We start from the raw sequence: 21,057 nt of genomic DNA, 5'->3' as shown, positions 1-21,057 counted from the left end.
ATAGTATTGTGACCTTATGTGAAATTTATTTGACATGTTAACTTGTGTTGCTTTCATTCTTTATCTGTGCTTGACAGCTGGTAATTGCAAAGTAAAACATCTCAATACTGGCTGAATGATTAACATTAAGTATTTAAATTAAAAATCTAAAGATGTGCAGTTATTAAATTCCAAAGCAGAAACATAATACAGTCAGCTCAACAGATGTGTTCTTGCCACATTTGATGTCACAGAGCAGTTAACATTTGGTATGCAAGTCAAATGAAAATATGCCCTATATGACCACAATGTGGGTTTTCAGCTGTAATGAAAGATGGTCTCCCCTCTAGCATTTCTTACCTAAAAATCCCACCTTTGCTAACCCTCTTTGATGCTATCATTCCCACTGGTGGAGCTGAATATGCTTCTGTGGCCACTGGCGTTTTTAACACTGGGTCATCTAGATCTGCACCAAGCTAGGTTAGAGAAGATTGTGGTTAAAATTTTGGCAGCCACCAGATTCCGCTGTTGCTATCAGCATTGGAGCTGGACTGGTGGTAGCATCAATGGCAAATAGGTGGCACGAAAGCTTAGTGTAAACAGATATCTCTGTAGCAGGAGTACCCAAAAGCAGACACCATCACTGTAAATATTTGCTGCGGTGGATAGGTTTAGTTACTGTAAATAGCTTTCTAATCAGGCATGTGGGTCAGAGAGAGACCATCTCAACTTGAGTTTATGAAATACGTCAATTTGTTATAAGAAATCAAGAAACATTCGTCTGGAATTAATATATCAGAAGATTCTTTTTCAGAAGTTCCAAGTTCGAACTTAGGGTCAAATAATAGTTGCATATTAAACAGTTTTGTATTATTTTGCATGTATCTTGAGTAGTTTCAACAAACAAAGGCAAAGAAAGAGAAGCAATAGTTGTGCACACCAGGAAATTCTACACCTATTAGTGTAGTTTAACTACAGTCACAGTAAAGTATTACCATTTCGTGAAATCGGATGGGAGAGCGTAATATTAATTTTTAAAAACACAAAGTTAAAGACAGAAACAAATGGATTAAGTTAAGAAAATCCTTGGCTTATTTATTTGTTAAAAATTTTTAGGAGATTTTTGCCATCTTGGAATGTGGGGTTTGGAATTAGTGGGAATTCTGTTGATTCAGCTAGAGTAATGGGAAAAAAAAATACCAAACAAAAAATCCCACCACATACACCATAAGGCTCTGAGGGCAAAGTTTCAAATAAGGGACAATTTTAAAATGTTTGCTGGAAGAGTTCGTGATTTTTTTAATTACAAGAAAATTCAGTGTACTTTGAAGAGTGTCATGCCAAATTTTGGAACAAAATTTGAGTGTTCAAGTCAAAAACAGATGAAGTTGAATCCTGCTTTAAATGCAGATCTCAACATCAGCTGTGTAGCAACTATTCACTCCCACAGTTTGATCAAGAGGTTGTTACGCAAAACAAAAGAAAGGAGAAAGGGAGTGGTGCCATCTTTGGTTGTGGTGTAGATTCTGGCTCTGTAGAAGGTACTCGTTTTTTTTTTTTCACTTTATAGCAAAGAATTGAGAGTCAGGATTCTGGGGTTGTGTTCCCAGATTTGCAATTGAATCACTGTGTAAGTTTTGCATGTCACTTAGCTTCTCTGAATCATCATTTTTATTTGTTGACTACCTTGGGCCTCCGTGCTTGTCGTAAGTATTATTTACTTATGTATTTATTTACTATAGCGCCCGCTATGTGCTAGTTGATTTCCAAACACAAGAGCCAGTCCCTTTTGAGTCTCCATTTTTCGGGATCCATTTACAGTATTGCTGCATTGGGATTCTTGGGGATGCTTTTTCTTATCAGACAATTGTTTCATTATTTCAGTCTTAAGGGGAGACTGTCAGCTTAAAATCTAGTCCATTTTTTAAAAGGAAGTCAAAGTAATATTGTATCCGCAACTACGTGTGCTACCTCTGTTGTGCCAATTACTGATGATTGCTATTTTCCAAAATGATTTGTAATTTCAGGTGCCAAACTTGAAATTCAGTAAAAAGGGGCCAGATATCTAAAAAGTGCTCTGAAAATTAGGCTGTTTTAAGATGTCTCAAATTTGGCATCCAAAAATCTGGGCTTTTATGCGGGGGTTCCCCCCTTTCTTCTGCTATATAAAAAGGCTCATACAAAGGAAACTGACTAACTGAGCAGAGAGAGCCATCACCAGGCATATAGCATCTTGGTGTTGCATAGGTCATGTGCAACCCCTGTACACGGGTGAAATTCACTCTTCCTGACTACATTGGGGAAGCAAATCAAAAGAATTGTCAAATATACAAACAAAATGGGGGAGAAAATATCCCACCCTTTCTTCACTAACTTCTTTCATTTTTAATATTTTACATTTCAGTTGTAGCAACAAGAAGTTCGAAGTCAGGGATCAGATTTTTAAGTTGACTGTGTCCCTATAATGCTGTTGTAAGAAGTGGTGCATGTTAGGGATGGGTAAGAAACAGCCTCATATATCCAAAAACGACATCCCAAAAACTGGGAGTTCAGTTAAACTAGGACCAAAACCCAGAACACTCTGGATTTCGTTTTGAAAAACAAGTACTCCTGTTTTGCCTTTTTTGCTCGATGCAGATTCTGAAAAAGGGGGAGGAACCCCATTTCTGTTACAAATATTAGACTTTGTTCCCTTTAATAAATCGGTTGAACATAAGGAAAAGCTTGAGCAACTGTCATTTATCAACTTGATGCTTTAGTGATTTTGCAGTTACCAATATTTCCCTGTAGAAGTATTACTATATTTCATCTTAAACATGGGTATCTGCTAAAGCCAGTACCTTAGACTCTGTCAGTTGGCATTTCATTTAGCATTAAATGGATGATTTTCCAGGTCAGAAAATTTGTTTTAAACCCAACTGGTATGCTACTCCAGTGACGTTGGAGAGGAATAGTTCTTTTTAGATTCAATGATTGTCTCTAGTGACAGCTGACAATTTCCTTTTAAAATTTCACCAAGTTTTCAGTTCATCATAATTCAAAAGAAATCAGATAGGAATCCTGTTTTGCTTATGGCAGAGCTTGGAAATGGAATGTTCTGCTGCACTGAAAACAGACAGATTGAATTTAGACATTTAAAACGAGAAATAAGGGTTAATAGTTTTGAGGTAAGAGTCTCCATTACCCTGAGACCTCTTTATGCTGTTCCAGTGTCTTAAAAGCAGTTGCTGTCTTTCTCCCCTCTCGCCCCCCAATGCACTCAGGAATGCCCTCCGCTGGTGTACCACTGGCAGAAAAGCTCTATGCCAGCATCCCTTGCTGCCCCAAGGGACAGGCTCAGAAGAAGCAGCCTAGGTCAGAACACTGCTGCACTGCAGCTGTTCTTGGCTGCTCATAGCCCTTCAGAGCCCATAGGCAGACTGAGTACAAGTCAGAGCAGTTCTGGGGAATATGGAGCTCTCAGGACAGTGAAATGTGTAGCTCAGAAGGCTACTCCAGTGAGCAAAATTTTATACAAACAAGCCACTGGTTATATTTATGGTTTGGATATGCTTATTCAGCCCACAGTACGCTTTGCAATTGAATGGCCCAGATTGTCCTCTGTGATATGTCCTGTGGATCTCTGTTGCAAGCCCTGCAATTGTTCCACAAATGGAACCTGCATTAAAGTTAGAATTCAGCACAAAGTGGGGGTGGGAACAGTTTCTCAACAGGGTGAAATTCACAAAGCTGCTATGCCACTTAAGCCTCCCTTAAACACTCAAAATAGCATGACTTTCATGGCACATTGGACTTGTGAAGGTTCTCTGCACAGGGGAGAATTTCAGTTAATACATCTACTCATCAATTTAAAGCACTCCTCCGCTGTGGCTGCTGGACTCTTTAATTAATGCTTGCTGCTGATGCAGTTGCAGGTGGACCAAAATCTGGGTGTGCTGAGCCTCTGATGAATGCATCAGTTCCCACTGATGTCAGCAATTGCTTGACACCTCTCAGGGTGTGGCCTTGTGAGACCCCAACTTGAACGTCGACATGTGCAGACTATAGACTGTTCTCATCTGTCTCACACACCTGTTCAGGATCAATACCATATGGGATGTTGATTCAGAATCTAGAAAGTACAAAATGGGCACATTTGTTGTTCCCCTCTTCCCCCAATATCATAAAATTGGAAGCCACTACAACTTTCATGTGCAACTTCAGATAATTAAAACAGCATAGTAACCTTGCTTTAAGTTTCTGATGTGTCTGTTCACATTCTTGCTGTGGCTCCATCTCACATTTTCATGAAGATATAGTCTGTAGAGAGTTTAACATTGTATGTTCTCCAATAATAAATTATAAAAAAAAAGTGTGTACAGATTACCCACAATGCAACACATACCTTGTGAAATCTGTTGTTTGCAATTCAGGTACCTGTGTGGCCCTGTTAACAGGCTATATAAGCACCAAAATAAACAGCCCTGTGGTTATATAATTGAGCACATAGATTACTTTAAAATACATTAAGCAAAATGGCTTCGTAGATATTGCAGGCTTACCCAGTTGCATTTTTAATGGCTTCTGAACTTAAATCAGTTACAGTATATCCAAGATCTCCCTCCATTGTATATGAACCCGTTTCAAACTTACAGAATTAAAAAAATCCACTCTTCTCAGTCCTTGTGTTTTGTGACAGCAACTTAACATCTTTTTGTAGTCAAGGTACCAACATTTGCAAAGCTATCCTACTCTTGTATGCTGCTGAATGCAATAAGATGGGTCTTGTGATTCAGCAATTGAACAAACAATACATCTGTTTGCTATGTTCCCAGACTTCTTAAATTCTCCTTTTATTCATTTTCGCAAGTGCAGCAAAATGTAACACAGAGCTGCTATTTGTCCAAGTTAATAAAGGCATATAGAATAGTTACCAGCTTAGTATTGTATTTGGTTGCTGAACAATCATACCATGGGGAGAAAATAACCTTTGTGGTGTGCCCATGTTTTATGTGTATTGTCTAACTAACTGACCATTTCTTCCTGCCATGCTCAGGGCAGAAGCAAATATCCAGAAATGAACCTCAGCCCACAGCAGTCAAAGTTTTGTCCACTAACCTGATCTCATTAGTGGATCTGCTTGGGGTTTTTTTAGTTTTCTTTTCTAATATGCTTAAAATCAGTAATTTATATTTTTCTTTCCTGTGACTTAATATTATTCTTTTGTTGTTAATGTTTTGTAGTCCTATATAAATAGCATTATGCTATTTCTCTTCTATAACTAGATTCATAATACATTATACATTTTACATTTGCAGTACGAGAAGCAAAAAACTTAATCCCTATGGATCCAAATGGACTTTCAGATCCATATGTGAAGCTGAAACTTATCCCTGACCCAAAGAATGAAAGTAAACAAAAAACAAAAACCATCCGTTCCACTCTAAACCCACATTGGAATGAGTCATTTACATTGTGAGTTAAATCTTTTTGTAATGCTATGTTATCTGTGCAGCACCATGTGGTTTATTGAGTTATACTTTTGAGAACTTAAAGCATGCCTACTTTTTTCTAATTTTTTCCTCCTCTTTTTGTAGTAAATTGAAACCTACAGACAAAGATCGACGGTTATCTGTAGAAGTTTGGGACTGGGATCGAACGACTAGAAATGATTTCATGGGATCGCTTTCATTTGGGGTGTCAGAGCTTATGAAAATACCAGCGTGTGGATGGTAAGAGGTGCCCTAGGAAGTTTTAAAAAGTTACATAGCAATATTTTTAACCCCAAGACATTCCTTACGCTTTTTGCATAATTTCCTGTTTTTAGCATTTAATTTATAAATAATCCTCCCAAAATTAAAATACTAAAAGCAAAAACCTGCATTTGAATTTGTGTGTGAAACTCCTCCTGCAACCATCCAGTGCTGCAAACTCAATTCGGAGAGCAGAATTTGGCAGTGTGGACATTGTATTGATCTTGAATTTGCAAGCCTATAACAGTAAATATATCATGATTAATATAACCCTGCTCAGAAACACATAGTAACTGATTTTACAAAACAACGTCATGTCGGGTCCTTGTCATGAATTACATGTCCACTTTAAACCTTATAAAATAGTTTTACTACACTATTGTGACAGTGGTTGAAATTCTGGCCCTATTGACATGACCGGGGATGATGCCATTGACTTCAGTAGGGATGGGATTTCATCCTATAGTTTCAGACAGGCCACATATACGATACTAAATATATTTTAATGAGAAGTAAAATTAATTTGGCCCGTCACCCAGCCTCCATGTGTTCCACAGGTACAAGTTGCTTAACCAAGAAGAAGGTGAATACTACAATGTCCCAATTCCAGACGCTGATGATGATGGAAATGTAGAACTCAGACAGAAATTTGAGGTGAGGATTAAATATAAGTGCTGCTAGGTATGTTTTGCATATGTTTCTCCCTTGTTATATAATTGAACTTAACTCAGAAATACCTTTTTTTTAAAAAAAGAATAAGGCAGCTCATCATTGAGCTATGTTATAATTTTTGCTGTGCATTCTTGTAGGGTGTATTTTAAATATTAGTTTCAGGGGGTGCAGAGTAATTTAATTTTTTAGGAGGAAATTATTATTTGTCAAGCACTGATTATTTAGAGCTTTAAAAATATGTACAAAGGGCTCTGTCCTGAATCACTGAACTCACTAATGTGGGTGCAGAAGTCTCAGGTAAGTGAGTGACATTTCTGCATATGTACAGGAAAGAGAAACTGCAGAAAAAACATACCTGCAGCAGATATTGCCTGCCTACTGTGATGCAAATTGGAATGGTTGTTCCTGCCTCTTGTTGCAAATACACAGGATGTTCTAACAGAATACTTACTGTTCATTACACCTAGACAGACCTGGCACAGGTGGGAACAGTTTATATTCGTGGCTCTGCTGGAACCAACTCTTGTGAACTAAGTATTCCTTCTGGCGCAGCTACAATTTTTTTGAGACATTCGTAACATGGTGGCATGTTTCCTATTTCCTGGGATCAGCTACTGTGCTTGTGGTCTGCGTCATGAAATAGGATTTATTTTATACATTTGAGAACTGTTTAAAACTCTAGTTGATATTTTCATTTTCTTCCATGTACAATTGTACTTTCTCCAGCATAAATTTATTTTGCAGTATTAGGTCTTTCCTACTCAAGATCCTGTTTACATTTTATCCTATCTAGATTTGACTTTTTCCCGTTGGACTATGAATACAGGTGTTTCAAATTTAAAATGACATCTAGTGTTGTTTTGAGGCTAAGTCTGTAGACAGATAAAATTGGTGTTGCAGACACAAAAAGATGTGGAGAATGTTTTAGAGTCTCTTTTCTTATGCTTTTTTTTTCTTGCTAATATGGGGTTATATGGAATGGTAAGATATATCACTTGGGATTATTTTTTTTTTAATTTTCTTACAACCTTTTGTAATAACCATTTTACCAGGGATAAGAAAAGGTGCTAATGTTGTAATGCCACATCAGTAAAGTTGTAAATAAGGTAAAAACTTAAAACAACTGCTTCATGGTCTCAGAAGATATTTCAGCGTCCTTCAAAAGTCACTATTTTTCATACGTGCAAAAAAATCTGGGTTGTCTACAAAATGCAAAATGATCATATGTCCCAAATTTGGATAACAAATGCCACCTTTTCAGTAGCTTTAACTCTTTTAAAATATACATTTTTTACTCTTTAAATTTCTTCTATATTCTATGTTCATCAGTAATATTTTACTAAAGGGAGATTATTGAAATGAATGATGGCATATGAAAAGCCCTTGATAGATTATATATGTTATTTCATCCTTTAGGTTTTACTGTGCAGTATACAATTTTTTGAACTGGATTACTGTGTGTGTTTGTTCGTTCATGATGGGTGTTGATAATGTAGAAATGAAAATCTAGTTCTGCATTTCTCAAGATGGCTACAGCACAAAGACATGTGCCAACATAAAAAGAAAGGGTAATGAGTTGGGCATCAGCTGCCAGAAGTAGATGAAGCTAATGTTCATTTGTTTTGACTATTCATGATGAGAAAAGTGAGATCTCCTCTTTGGCCTACCGTGGATCAGCAGTCATGGGTTCTATCATAACATCAGTACAGGGTACAAGGTAGGAACTTAGGTGAAATGCAGATTTAAGGCATGGCCAGAACTGGGGGGAAAAAATCCAAGCCTAGGTCAGTATTATTGCAGAGAAGTATGGAGAGACTGCTTTCTTTTAAAACATCATTACTTTCCTCAAAAATGTATTTATTCTATCCGTCCATATTGGGCATTTAGCCACTAAACATGTGATTTGAAAACAGTTTGTCAGCAGTTAAAGTTTGCTGCAAACTATAAAGTTTGCTACAAGCACAAGGAAGTTGTAATGATATGCTCTTGATCATGAACCTACCAGAAATATGTGAATTACAGATTTAAAATATTTCAAATTTTGAACTCCTCCAGAAAAAGGAGGAAAAATGGTCACATTTTCTATTAACAATATATTTATAAATAATAATATATTAACCATTTATAAACTAATAGTGTTAATAAATGGTTAATTAAAAAAAAATCCAACAGGTCAATAGGTGGCTGATAATAATAGTTTATGACCATCTATAACACCTTCTTGGTGACTGGGTAACAAAATGGCATATGAAATTCAATGTTGACAAATGCAAAGCAGTGCACATAGGAAAACATACATACTGTATGAAAACAACTGTACATACAAAATGATGGGATCTTAATTAGCTGCTACCACTCGAAGAGCTCTGGCAGACACTGTGGATATTTCTCTGAAAACATCTGCTCAACTTGCAGTGGCAGTCAAAAAAGCTAGCAGAATGTTAGGAATTATTAGAAGAGGGGTAGATAGTAGGTAGTAAATATAATAATACCACTATATAATCCATGATATGCCCACACACTGAATACTGCATGCAGTTCTGGTCATCCTGTCTCAAAAAAGATATATTAGAATTGGGAAAGGTATGGAGAAGGACAATAAAAATGATTACTGGTATGGAACAGCTTCTGTACAAGGAGAAATTAAAAAGACTGGAACTTTTCAGCTTAGAAAAGAGATGACTAAGACGGGATATGATAGATATCTATAAATCATGACTGGTGTTGAGAAACTGAATAAGGAAAATGTTATTTACTCTTTCACATAATAAGAAAAGGTGTTACCCAATGAAATTTATGGACTGCTGTTCTTAAAATTAACATAAGTATCTCACGCAATGCACAGTCAACGTGTGGAGCTCATTGCCAGGGGATGTTGTGAAGGCCAAAACTGTAACGGGATTCAAAAAATATTAGATAAGTACATGGACGGTATGTCCATGAATGGCTCTTAGACAAGATGGTCAGGGATGCAACCCCATGCTCTGGGTGTCCCTAGTCTCTGACTGCCAGAAGCTGGGAGCAGATGATGGGATGGATCACTTGATGATTGCCTCTTCCTCTCATTCCCTCTGAGGCACCTGGCATTGGCCACTGTCGAAAGACAGAATACTGGGCTAGATGGACCATTGGTCTGACCCACTATGGCCATTCTTATGTGTATTCGTCTGCTAATGTGCTTATGCCCAGCTACTGATAACTTGTTACAGACAACATCTCTTAATCATGTGCTAACCTTTCTAAACTATTTGTAAATGTATTCTTAATATAAAACATGACTGGCAAAATATGCTTGAGTCTACAAAGCATTAGCACTCTAATGTAAGTTGAGGGCACTAAGCATCTGCGAGACTTGGACTTTTTAGTTAAATGTTTATTAGCTGATTTGCCAGTAATATTCTTTAGTTAAACTTACTAACTGAAATATTAATTAAATAAACTGATGTCCAGTTTTTTATGAGTAATATATTGCAAATAGTAAGTCCTGCACACTTGAAATGACTTCCAATGAATGTTTGATTGTAATAGGCATAGGTTTCATTCTTTTTGTGAGGTCTTACAATAGATCTATCATGTGAGCCATTTTCCCTTCTTGTGAGAAATTCACATTTGGCACCTATTCAGAGTGTGTGCTTATGTGTTTTTTAAGAGATGTTACTGTGTTGTGTTCTAACAAGCAGTGATGTAGGCACCTGAATACTGGAAATCTGACTTTGGTAGCCCAGCACTCTAGAAATCAAAGGAAATAATCTCTCATACAACAAATGGACAAGCACAACCAATGAGATGTGATCTCTATATGACTCTTGTACTTATTCAGCTCCTGAGTGCTTTTGGTAAGCAAGACAGTAAATAAATAAAGCTCTTATTTTACTGGCTATGGCAGAGTTTTTACCCATACATAAAATTTATATAAAAAATAGAACAAAGTCTCTTTTTTAAATTGTATCTTCTTTCTCTCCCCTTCCCCTCAATAAAGGTGCATTTTGGGGGCATATTTTGCATAACCAAGTTAAATGTAATTCATTGTAGGGCTATGTGTTTGCTAGCATAGCCTAAGCCAAATTAACCCTTATTTTACCAGAGTTGCCCAGAATCCCTAGACAGAGTACACCTAATGCTGACTCTGTGATCATCTCTCATTGTGTCCTTGAGGTGTCTGTCTCCCTCTAATTTTAGGTTTGTTTATTAATTTTTCTTCGGATAAGCTACCTTGAGTGGATAGGGAGATTATGCTGAGAAGTATGCTGCTGTTCATGAGCTAGTGGCACTTTCTAGGTGAACACCGCTGCTGTTCTGCCATCTGCAATCAGTTCCCAGTCAGCCTTGGGAGCCTTTCAAGAAAAAGCTGCTGATCCTGAGATCCAGTTTACCAGAGACATAATTTAGTCAAGAACACAAAGGCCAGGGACAGATGGACCTGAAGAGAGATCAGAAACCAGAGGATAGTCCAAAACAGGTATCATTGACTTACAGTGGAGAGGTGAAAAAGAATAGAGGACATCAGGCATTGAAGATGTTAAACAAGTTCTCAGTTTATAGTCCTTGACCCACTTTCCAATCCATGATGCAGTATTCAAGTCAATTTGAATTAATTTTAAGTATAGTAATTTTTTGTAGGCCCTATAGTGAAGGACCAATGGCATAGAATCAGTATGACTCAGAGCCTAAATAAATAAAGAGAAAAGGACGTCAGAAGGTCATATTCCCAGAATGTACACATGTGGTAGAAGAAATCTGGTGTGGGAGAAAAAGGGAAAATGGGAGCTGTTTAAAGCAAAGCGGGCTAGTATATAGTCTCACGGCCAATATGTAAGATCTAGCAATTAATGCATTATTTTAAAAAAGTTATTATATGTAAATAAACAAAAATATTAAATATTAGAAAATGGCAGGTGAAATGTACACAAAGCCTCAGCTGCAAGGGATGGCAGCAAACTTTAGAATTTGAAATTGAATGTACAATATAAAATAGAACAAAAAGAATAAGAGAAACTTCAAAACTTAGAGTTACATGGTCAAGAACTGATGAGGTCTATAAGAAATGTTCAGAAATACATAACTGGTTCTGGAGAGCCTGAGACCCTATTTCAAAAGTGACTTAGGCACCTAGGGCCAGATTTTCAAGATTATATAGGCACCTAAAGATGCAGCTAGACAGCTAGTGGAGTTTTCAAAAGCACCTAGGCACTTAACTCCCATTTAAATGAATGTGAGTTAGGTGCCCAAGTACTTCTAAATATCCCACTAGGCATGTATCTAAATCTTTAGACTCCTAAATACCTTTGAAAATCTGGCCCTTAGGAGCATAAGTCTCACTGAAAGTCACTGGGATTTAGGCTTCAAAGTGACTTTTGAAAATAGAAGTTAGATTTGCAAGTTGTTTAGGCATTTCTGACAGCCTTACCTAGTGTAACTTAGTGATGGAAGAGGTTACCAATGCAGAGTACTTAATTCTTTGTCTCATTTGCTCACAAAGAAGTAGAGAGGATATCGATGACAGGAATACAGTTTCTTTAAGCATCAGAAGGAATAATGAATGGAAGAGAGTCACTCCAGAACAGGTAATAGAAAAGTTGGTTACTGAGTAATGATAAGACACAATGGCCAGATGGGCTCCTTCCCAGACTTATGACAATGTTGACAAAGGAAGTTAGGAGAACTTCTAAAAGAGATGTTCTGAAGATCACTGGGAGGAAAACAGAGTTAGTGAAAGACATGAAATTAGACAATTGCACATCTTTATTTAGGAGCAAGTTTAATCCATTTTGAGAGAAGCAGTATGTCCCAGTTAGTGCATGAATAAACATTTCATTGTGTTAGCCCAGTTTTTCTTAAATACTTATAACATTTTGAGTCATATTCAGTTTAGGGTTGATATGTCTGTTTCCTACTAAATCTGGGAGCAAAAGAGAGATTTGATTGGGAAGGAAGAAACTTCTCTAAATAAACACAGCAAAATCAAGATTGCCTTGATGAAATTTAGCTTTTTAACAGGCATTTTCAGTGTTGATAGTTCATTAGAAAAAAATATTTCTTCTGTATTAAATTTGTTTTCTGTAGCTTTATCTTGTTTTTCTTCTATCAGAAAAAGCAGTATTTGCAGATGGGAACTTCAGAGAATTTATCTGCCAAACTCTTAAGAAGCTTCTGCTGAGCCATGTGCAAATGGCAATATTTCAAAGGCTAATAACTAGGCTTAAATTGAGTGACTTTGCACAGAGACAGCAAAAAGATACATCCCTGACATAAAGGGATGCTAAAATTGAAATCCCTGTTGCAAAGCTTGGAGGCACTAGAACTTCTCAGTGAAACAGCTGTAGGCATTTTTTTAACATGGGCAAAACAAGATATTTTTCCCTAATCTCATTCACAGAAATGTCTGAACTGCTTTAGCAGAAACATAAGAAAACATTTTTAAAAAATAGCATTAGGTAGACCAGCAACGTAGAAAATATCAGCTGGAATGGTTTGTTTGGTTAAAAGAAATTGAAAAAAGGCTTTTATACCCGAAAGTATCAAGTAGTCTTACCTACAGGCATGTTGCATTCTACACTACCTATAAGAATATAGACAGAAATAAAGCAGATTCTTCTGTATAATCTTAGGTTTCAGAGTAGCAACCATGTCAGTCTGTATCCGCAAAAAGAACAGGAGTACTTATGACACCTTAGGGCTGGTCCACACTACGGGGGGGAAATCGATCTTAGATACGCAACTTCAGCTACGTGAATAACGTAGCTGAAGTCGAATATCTAAGATCGGATTACTCACCCGTCCTCACCGTGCAGGATCGATGTTCGCGGCTCTCCCTGTCGATTCCATAACTCTGTTGGGGTTGATGGAGTTCTGGAATCGATATAAGCGCGCTCGGGGGTCGATATATCGCGTCTAGATTAGACGCGATATATCGATCCCCGAGCAATCGATTTTAACCCGCCGATACGGCGGGTAGTCTGGACGTAGCCTTAGAGACTAACACATTTATTTGAGCATAAGCTTTCATGGGCTACAGCCCACTTCTTCAGATGCATAGAATGGAACATATATTGAGGAGATATATATACACATACAGAGAGCATGAAAAGATGGGAGTTGTCTTACCAACTCTGAGAGGCCAATTAAGTAAGAAAAAAACTTTTGAAGTGATAATCAAGATAGCCCAGTACAGACAGTTTGATAAGGGGATAAGGCTGAGCCATTACAAACATTAAATCTATCTCCCCTTGTAAGTATTCTCACACTTCTTATCAAACAGTCTGTACTGGACTAAGTTTTTCTTCGAGTTCCTGTGCATATGGATCCCACTCATGGTGCTCACTAAATTGTTCTGACTGCCCAAAAGCAGTGGTAGGCAGAGTCCTCTACCCTTTCTTCTCTCTGGAGGGAATGTGAGGGCATGAAGCACGACCCCTTGATAAAACATCCAGACTCCGGTGCGGAGAACAGTCCCCAAACATTCTAATTAAGGGGAAAATCCCAAGGGGATTTTTTGTAACATCACGTCTCTCTATTGTAATTTTGATATTAAAACTCCAATCCTACAACCGCTCATACACATGTACAGTACACATTTACAAATGCCAGTAATCCCATTGATATGAGCGGTGTTACATGCACAATCTGAAGTATGTGTGGTTGCAGGATTGGGGTCAGCATTAATTTAAAACATTCGTATCAGCTGCTTTAGATGTCTCTTCCACTTCACAAAATGAATAACAGATATAGCGAGCATTACATCACTGTACCTTACTGTACTGTTCCATGATTCTTATTGGTGATGATTTTTCCTCATTTTCCTCTGACCTGCATAACTAACATATCCATTTTTGTCCTTTCTGCTGCGTATTGGAGTTGCTGCTTTCATCCTTGTGTACTGCTGCTGCTTTGCTTTGCTAGCCCTTTACTAATGCCAAAGTTTTTCTCTTTCTCCTGTCTTTTTCAGAGCTGTCATATAAATATCCACTTCTAAAAGGTAGTTTTCTGCTCCATGTTCTTTTGCTCATTTCTCTTCACTAAAACTCTTCTCTGAATGTTTCCAGTTTCTTACATTTGGATTGCTGTCATTCTTATTATGTTTTAAGGATGCACTTGATTTTTTCCTAGTTTAAGCTGCTTTAGTGTGTAAACCAACCTCCATCGTCCCCACCACCAATTTTGAAGTATGTATCTTTTGTAATTTGCCATAATGTAGTCCAAAAATTAAAATTTTATGAACCAAAAGTTTGCTATCAGTACCTGCGCAGGTGCAGCATGCCTTTATTTTTAAGAAGTTGTTAAATGAATTAGTTCTTCTCTTGGAAAATAGAAATAGTGCATCTTTAATTAGATAAACAGCACAATTATTTTCTCCTTGTAGAACTGTGAATAAATTCCATATATTGGATTATATCCATTTTCACAGTATATTTAAATATATACATTGTATAGCATGCCTATGTTATGGTATAATATACTACAAGCATATATTCATATATATATATACTGTAGTGTAGTATACCATAGAATATAGTACCCATAAATATAGCACAGATGCTTTGGTGCCTGGATTACCAAATCACCTATTTTACTTCCCATTTTAATTTCACTGACATGCCACCTCACAGAATTATTTCCATTAAAAATATATCTTAGCCTTGAAAATTATGTGTCTAGACTTTATGATTTGCATGTAAGATTTCTTTAAAAAATAGTAATGTGTTGTTTCCAACAGCTTTTCATATTGTGGGAGGGTAAAGATTACTGATATAACTTACACAAGCAGTACAGAGCTAACCTAAGCTTCTTGACAAAGATTATTTTTCAAAAGTATTGTACTGTACACTGTTTTAAGAACACTTACAACCATAATGGCATTGGGACCATTTTCATCAGTTTGTGAAAATTATATTTAACGTATTATAAGATCCAGAGCAGCTGTAGATAATAAATGGGATGAAACATAGGAAATCAATTTAAAAATCAATTTCTTATCTTTGAGATCACATGTTCATATTATATTGACATAAAATTATCAGATATATTAATATTGGACTAAATAAAGAATAAAAAATTATCAATTTTCATTACCAAATATTTCATAATTTCACATGGCTTTTTCATGCAGCAGTTTTATGGTGACTTTTTTTTTTAAAGCTTGATCTTTTATTTGGTATCTTTGTCTCAGAAAACACCTTCAGAAGAGAACTGCCCTGTCACAGTAGGGATCATCTCTTGTTTCAAAGTAAAAGAACAGTCTGGTTTCATCAATGAAACTTGATTCATTCAGGGATGTTGCAAGCTTCTCTGTTTAAATATATCTCCACTGGAGGTGACCATTAACCTGATTTGTGTAGACTAGTCTGCAGATACTGTTTTAATACATTCTCATCTGCCTTTTAATTCAGGGTTTTCATGGATATTGGGATACATGACACTTAGGAATAATTGCAGGTGCATCCCATCTTACAGTCACCCAAACATGAAACAAAAGCAAATAGTAAAGCAAAAGCTACCCATGCACAAGGCAAAAGCCAGCGGTAAATGAACACATCTGGAATAGCATATAGAATTGAAAAGTGAAACTAAATTTTTCCATTACTGTACAAACACAATCAGAACAAGTGGAAAACTTCATTTCCAGCTTCCAGGGGAACAAGCGGCTAATTGGGGAACGAGTCTCTGGTCAGTTGCTGCTTGCACCACACAGTTGCAGCTAGAAAGATCCTGTTCCTTGATAAACAGTCCATAACTATTTAGCACTTGTGCAGTGCACCCCTATGCTGTGCATATAGATGCAATACAAGTGCTTTTTTGTGTGTATAATTAACATTTGGCTAATGTGAATTACAGGATTGGTTTTCCATCAAAGGAAGGTGAGGACTCGGCACACTTATTTGGTAACATGACTCTCAAGGATTCTAATTTTTTCCCAGCCATGGTTCAGTCAAAGTTCCTTTGATTTCTGTCTTATCTCTGTAAACCATTTGTTATGAATCCCTTCCCTGATTCTTGCCCAGAAACATTTTACTTGCTACTGTCAATGCTCTAGCATCACTGATGAACCCACTCTCATAAGCGTCATTGCATACACCATTCTGCAGATTAATGATCACTGACGTTAGTATCTCTTTGGAAATAATTTTGTAAGTAATCAGTTTATGTGGGACCGCTGGAGAGGTTGCATTCCTAAATTTACAAGATTGGAATTGAATAGAAACAGCAGGAGCAGACCACAAGGGAGACTGTGTTCCTGACAACGTGTAACACTTCAAAACTGAAAATAAATTAATAACAAAAACAGTATTTCGGGAACACTGAGAGACTGAGTCTACAGTATTTGCTTTAAACAGCACAAACACTAGCATTTATTAAATTATTGGAGTCTGGGAAGAACAGCTTTATAATAAGAGAGAGATTATTTTTTTCCAGTAGATAAAACTTGCATTTGTATACAGGTTTTTGCTTCTGCATTTTTGAAACATCATTGGCAAAACACATCTAGACTGTCTTCAAAATAATTACTTGTGTCTTTGGCATGGAAGTTGATCAGTTTAGACCTGGTTATAGAGTACCAATTGTCATACCAAACCAGTAGCAGAATTTCTGGTGCCCTGTTTGCCCCATGGAAGTTTGGGGCTGGTACTGGAGCAGGAAGCACTGGGTCAAGGTCTCCCACCGAACTCTATTAATAAGTCTTGCAACGTAATTTTATTGTTTGTCCTTATTAAATAATGTATCATTGATAATCATTTTGATACTTTGATATTTATAATCATTTTCTGCTTAAATCAAACCCTGCTTTCTTTGAATGGTTCAGTATTGTAAATTAGTGGGAATTGGTATCACTTAAAAAAATGGGTGAATTTTATAAAAACTTTATTTTGAGCATTCATCAAGTTGCTGGTCCTACTGAGTTTTGATAGCACACACTGCAGTATAATCACATTTGGGCTGGGTTTTTTAGTACCGCTGCATGTTGCCTTACAGGATATTTCTACAATAATTTTGGAATATCTTCCCCAGACAGCATATTTAATTAGCTTTCTGTCTAGTTAGACACTCCTGATTTGTAGAGAGACAGCAGTTAGGCAGTAAAGACTGAAAACAAAGTAGAGTCAGCTGGCTGCAACTTTATTAAACAATGTTAACTACATCAGAAGGATACCTGGAAACTACCTTGTAAAGATTAAAATCTTGACTTCCCCTGGCACCACTGCATCCAATGAAATGTCCAGAGCTCCATTGCCCCAGGCTATGCTGCTCAAATCCTTCCTCTTAGGGTGGCCACTCATGCATGCCCAGAGTACCAGACGTTCTAGTACTTTCAGGAACAGTGTGGGCCCACACTTGCCTGTGTGGCTCCACTGACATGCATGCAGTGTCACACTGCATGGAGGACGCCATTTTGAAGAGCATGCTCTTCCGCCCCTGCTGGCACGATATCATATTTGTGGGGTGTGCAAGGTCACACTGATGAGAGGGGAAGCAGTGCGTGCTCATCAAAATAGCATGCCCTGTCTGTGATACTGGACAAAACAACGTCCAGTTTTGTCTCAGTACTGAACAGGGGACAAACCATTTAAAAAAAAAACAGATGCATGGCATGCCTACTTCCTCTCAGTAGAAATTGGACAAATGCGCCCTTACCCAATGGGCCCTTCTTTTGTAGGCATTTGACTCTGAGATCAAATTTGTGTTAGGGGATCATGCTACCTGTACCCCATACCCAACCTTTTGTTGCTATTTTTCTAATAATTGATTATTTACCTTTCCCCATTCTTTATATTACTCTTTTACACAGCAGCAAGAGAGAGAAAAACAATTTTAAAAAGAGAGTAAAGTGATGTAAAACCACAGGAATTGGCACCGGTGCTCAGGGGCAATGTACTACCTGAAACTACGTTTCTTTTTTTTCTTTTTTCTTTTTTTTTTTAAATGAACTATGTTCCAAATGGAAAGTGGCTCTTTAAGTTAAATTTGACCTAAGGAAAACCATTTTTTCACTAAAGTTGCAAGCCATAAGAGGGCAATAAAGAGTAAAAAAATATACTAAATTCAGTGAAAAAATCTTTTGAGATAGATCTAAAGGAAATTAAAAAAATACTTAAAATGTATACATAGAAAATGCAAAGTTACATTACACTGAATTTTTTTTGTAAAATTCAGCATGGAATTTCTGTCTCCATTTTAATAATTATGGAAGAAAATAATTTGTTCTGTCAACCACTTTGTTTAACTTCCATAAGAATATTTAGTAAATAATAGCTAGATCTTGTACATGGTTTCTCTTGGCCATGCTTCAGTATTCCCTGGTGGGTACCTGACCATCTGTTCCATCACAGCTCTTGTAGTAACCATCCTTTCTGCCTGACTCTCTCTGTTGGAAGGGAGAATGTTGAGCTCCATGAAAAATTCTGGTCACTGAGTAAAACTAGCTCCTGGAAGCTGCTCTGTGCTGGCAGACTCCTGATCTTACACGCAGCAGTTTGCAGGATTGGGGCTATATGAGCAAGATTCATTCAGTCAAGCAGAATTCTTTGTCGAACTGGATGCTTTCTCTTCTAAATGTAATAAAAAATGAGAGAGACAAGAATGTTAATATACAAATCATGGAGGAATAGAAGGTTTGGTGCAAGCTGAGGAGCACTGACGGCATCATCCCAACAAGAAGAGCAAAGCAGGATTGTCATGAAACCATGATTTGGGTACTGGTATATTGTGTTCAGCAAATCACATGCTATTATTTAATCAACTCTTACAGTCATTTGCACATTTAAAGCAAAAACAAATATCTTTCTATGGTGCACAGGTATTTGTTATACTTGGATGCAAACCATAACACGATTGTTGATTAGAACGCTTCTTTGGAAGGGTAAATATGATATAAATTTAAATAGAGAGGGAAAAGAGTATACATGGAAGAGAGGAAATGAGGAGGAAGTAGTACTGAAGGCTTTTACAATGTGTTTTTGAAGTGACACACATCTGCAATCCCAGACAATATTAATAGTAAGAAAATATATTATTACATTTTAATACACGTTTTCAGATATTTACATTTAAATTGACTTGAAGGCCATTCTGATGTGGACTGGGATTCTGAGAGTAGAGGTCACCAATGTAAATGCAATACATTTTAGTTGATTTTTTTTTCACACTGCTTTTCTTATGATGTCATATTTTACTGGAATGAAATCACAACCATAGTAAGGTTGCAGCTGTGGTGTGTGGTTTTCATTTTTTTTTGCATGTTTGCTGATAGTTTCTTGCCAGTATTTTTGTTGGTCAGGATGTGTAATTTTACTGAAGGATTCATAAATCAACAGATGAGAAAATATCTGTAGAGTCCCGATGGTGATTATTACTAGATATTTTACGTATGTCTTTGCCAATAGGAATTTTAAAAATTCCTATTGTGTAAATAGATGCATGTCTCTGGACATAAATGTATGTGTACATATTAGTTAATGTTATCATTGTGTCTGTGAAACTCAATTCTTTTTAATATAGTATGAATATTGTTTGTTTGTTCCTAATAGAAACCATAGTAAGTAAGAGTAGAGACTGAACAGTGAAAAAGATGGGAGAAATGGTCTACCAAAATAGGCAGCAAAATGAAAAGCTGAAATGAAGGACAGGGGAATGGAAAAAGAAGAAAAGAAATGCAAGAAAGACAGAGAGTATGTTAAAAAATCCTTCTACATAATAGAAAGCTTAATACAAAAAATCTTTGTCTGATAGCTCAGTACTTGTATTAAAGGGAAGCGATAGAATGGACGAGAACTGAGGGTGCTTACATACTGAATTTGGCCTTGGGCAACACAATGCATAGGGCTGGACTTTGACATAACATTCTTTTAATTGAATTATTTGATCAGAGTGTTTAGCACTGAAAGTAATCCGTAGTTTGGGGTGTATCTCTCTCTATACATTGTTTCCATGGTTGCCAGGCCCTCTGCTACTAAATTACGAGCTTTCACTATGTTATGATACTAACATAAACACAGTGTGGTGAAATATTCAGCTCTTGCTGAGTCTGAAAAGTGGGGTCTTCTCATCCAAAATGACCAAGCAACCAGTAATTAAAACACATTCAATGGGGAAAATGTAGGTTAATGAAGTCTTCAGAGCAGATATAATTATACTGAATGTAAAGTGTCATGAAATAGTAAACAAGATGCCAGAGTAGTGAAGAATATTTTGTTAAGCAGGATCTTCATTTTAAATTTGTTGGATGTGTTTGCTTATTAAAGGTTTACTGATAATAAAACAAAGACAAATTGATTTGTTCCCTTCTACCTCTCCCCCCGCCCCTTGTTTCTCCTATGACCAGTACTGTGACCAGAGGGTTAATCTTCCCTTGAGATTTGGAGAATTCAGGATATAGACAGAGTCATTCCTAGGTGTCCTTTGCATGTGTGCTACCACTTGGGTCCAGTGGCTTCTTCTGATGACTGTTTACAGAATTAGGCGCCAAGCTGTTCAAAGATTCTTATCTAGACTCAGGCGAGACTCAAACAGCGTTTCAATGGTAACACTCAGCTTTACTCTTTAAAGCAAAGGCTGGGCGTAACAGTGAAACTCTCACTTTTTCGTGCAATATGCTGAACAGAGAGAACACAGTCTTACAGTAACACTAAAATATAAACAATTGTAGAATCAACCAACAGAAAATATTGGCAAACGAGGCAGC

The 21,057-nt window shown here is 36.9% G+C and overlaps 1 protein-coding gene across 4 annotated transcripts in view; it reads left to right on the top strand.

Moving 5' to 3' along the window:
• The window catches only part of PRKCA (protein kinase C alpha), a 315,869-nt gene that overhangs the window by 246,396 nt on the left and 48,416 nt on the right, over positions 1-21,057 (top strand). For all 4 annotated transcript variants that reach the window (XM_050920648.1, XM_050920649.1, XM_050920651.1 and 1 more), the window contains 3 exons: positions 5,277-5,433; positions 5,556-5,690; positions 6,269-6,365. In XM_050920648.1, the coding sequence (XP_050776605.1) occupies positions 5,277-5,433; positions 5,556-5,690; positions 6,269-6,365 (389 nt within the window). The remainder of the gene's footprint in view (positions 1-5,276; positions 5,434-5,555; positions 5,691-6,268; positions 6,366-21,057) is intronic.

Source organism: Gopherus flavomarginatus, chromosome 12, assembly GCF_025201925.1.
Source record: "Gopherus flavomarginatus isolate rGopFla2 chromosome 12, rGopFla2.mat.asm, whole genome shotgun sequence".
Taxonomy (NCBI): domain Eukaryota; kingdom Metazoa; phylum Chordata; order Testudines; family Testudinidae; genus Gopherus; species Gopherus flavomarginatus.
This window is presented reverse-complemented; position numbering and strand designations above follow the sequence as displayed.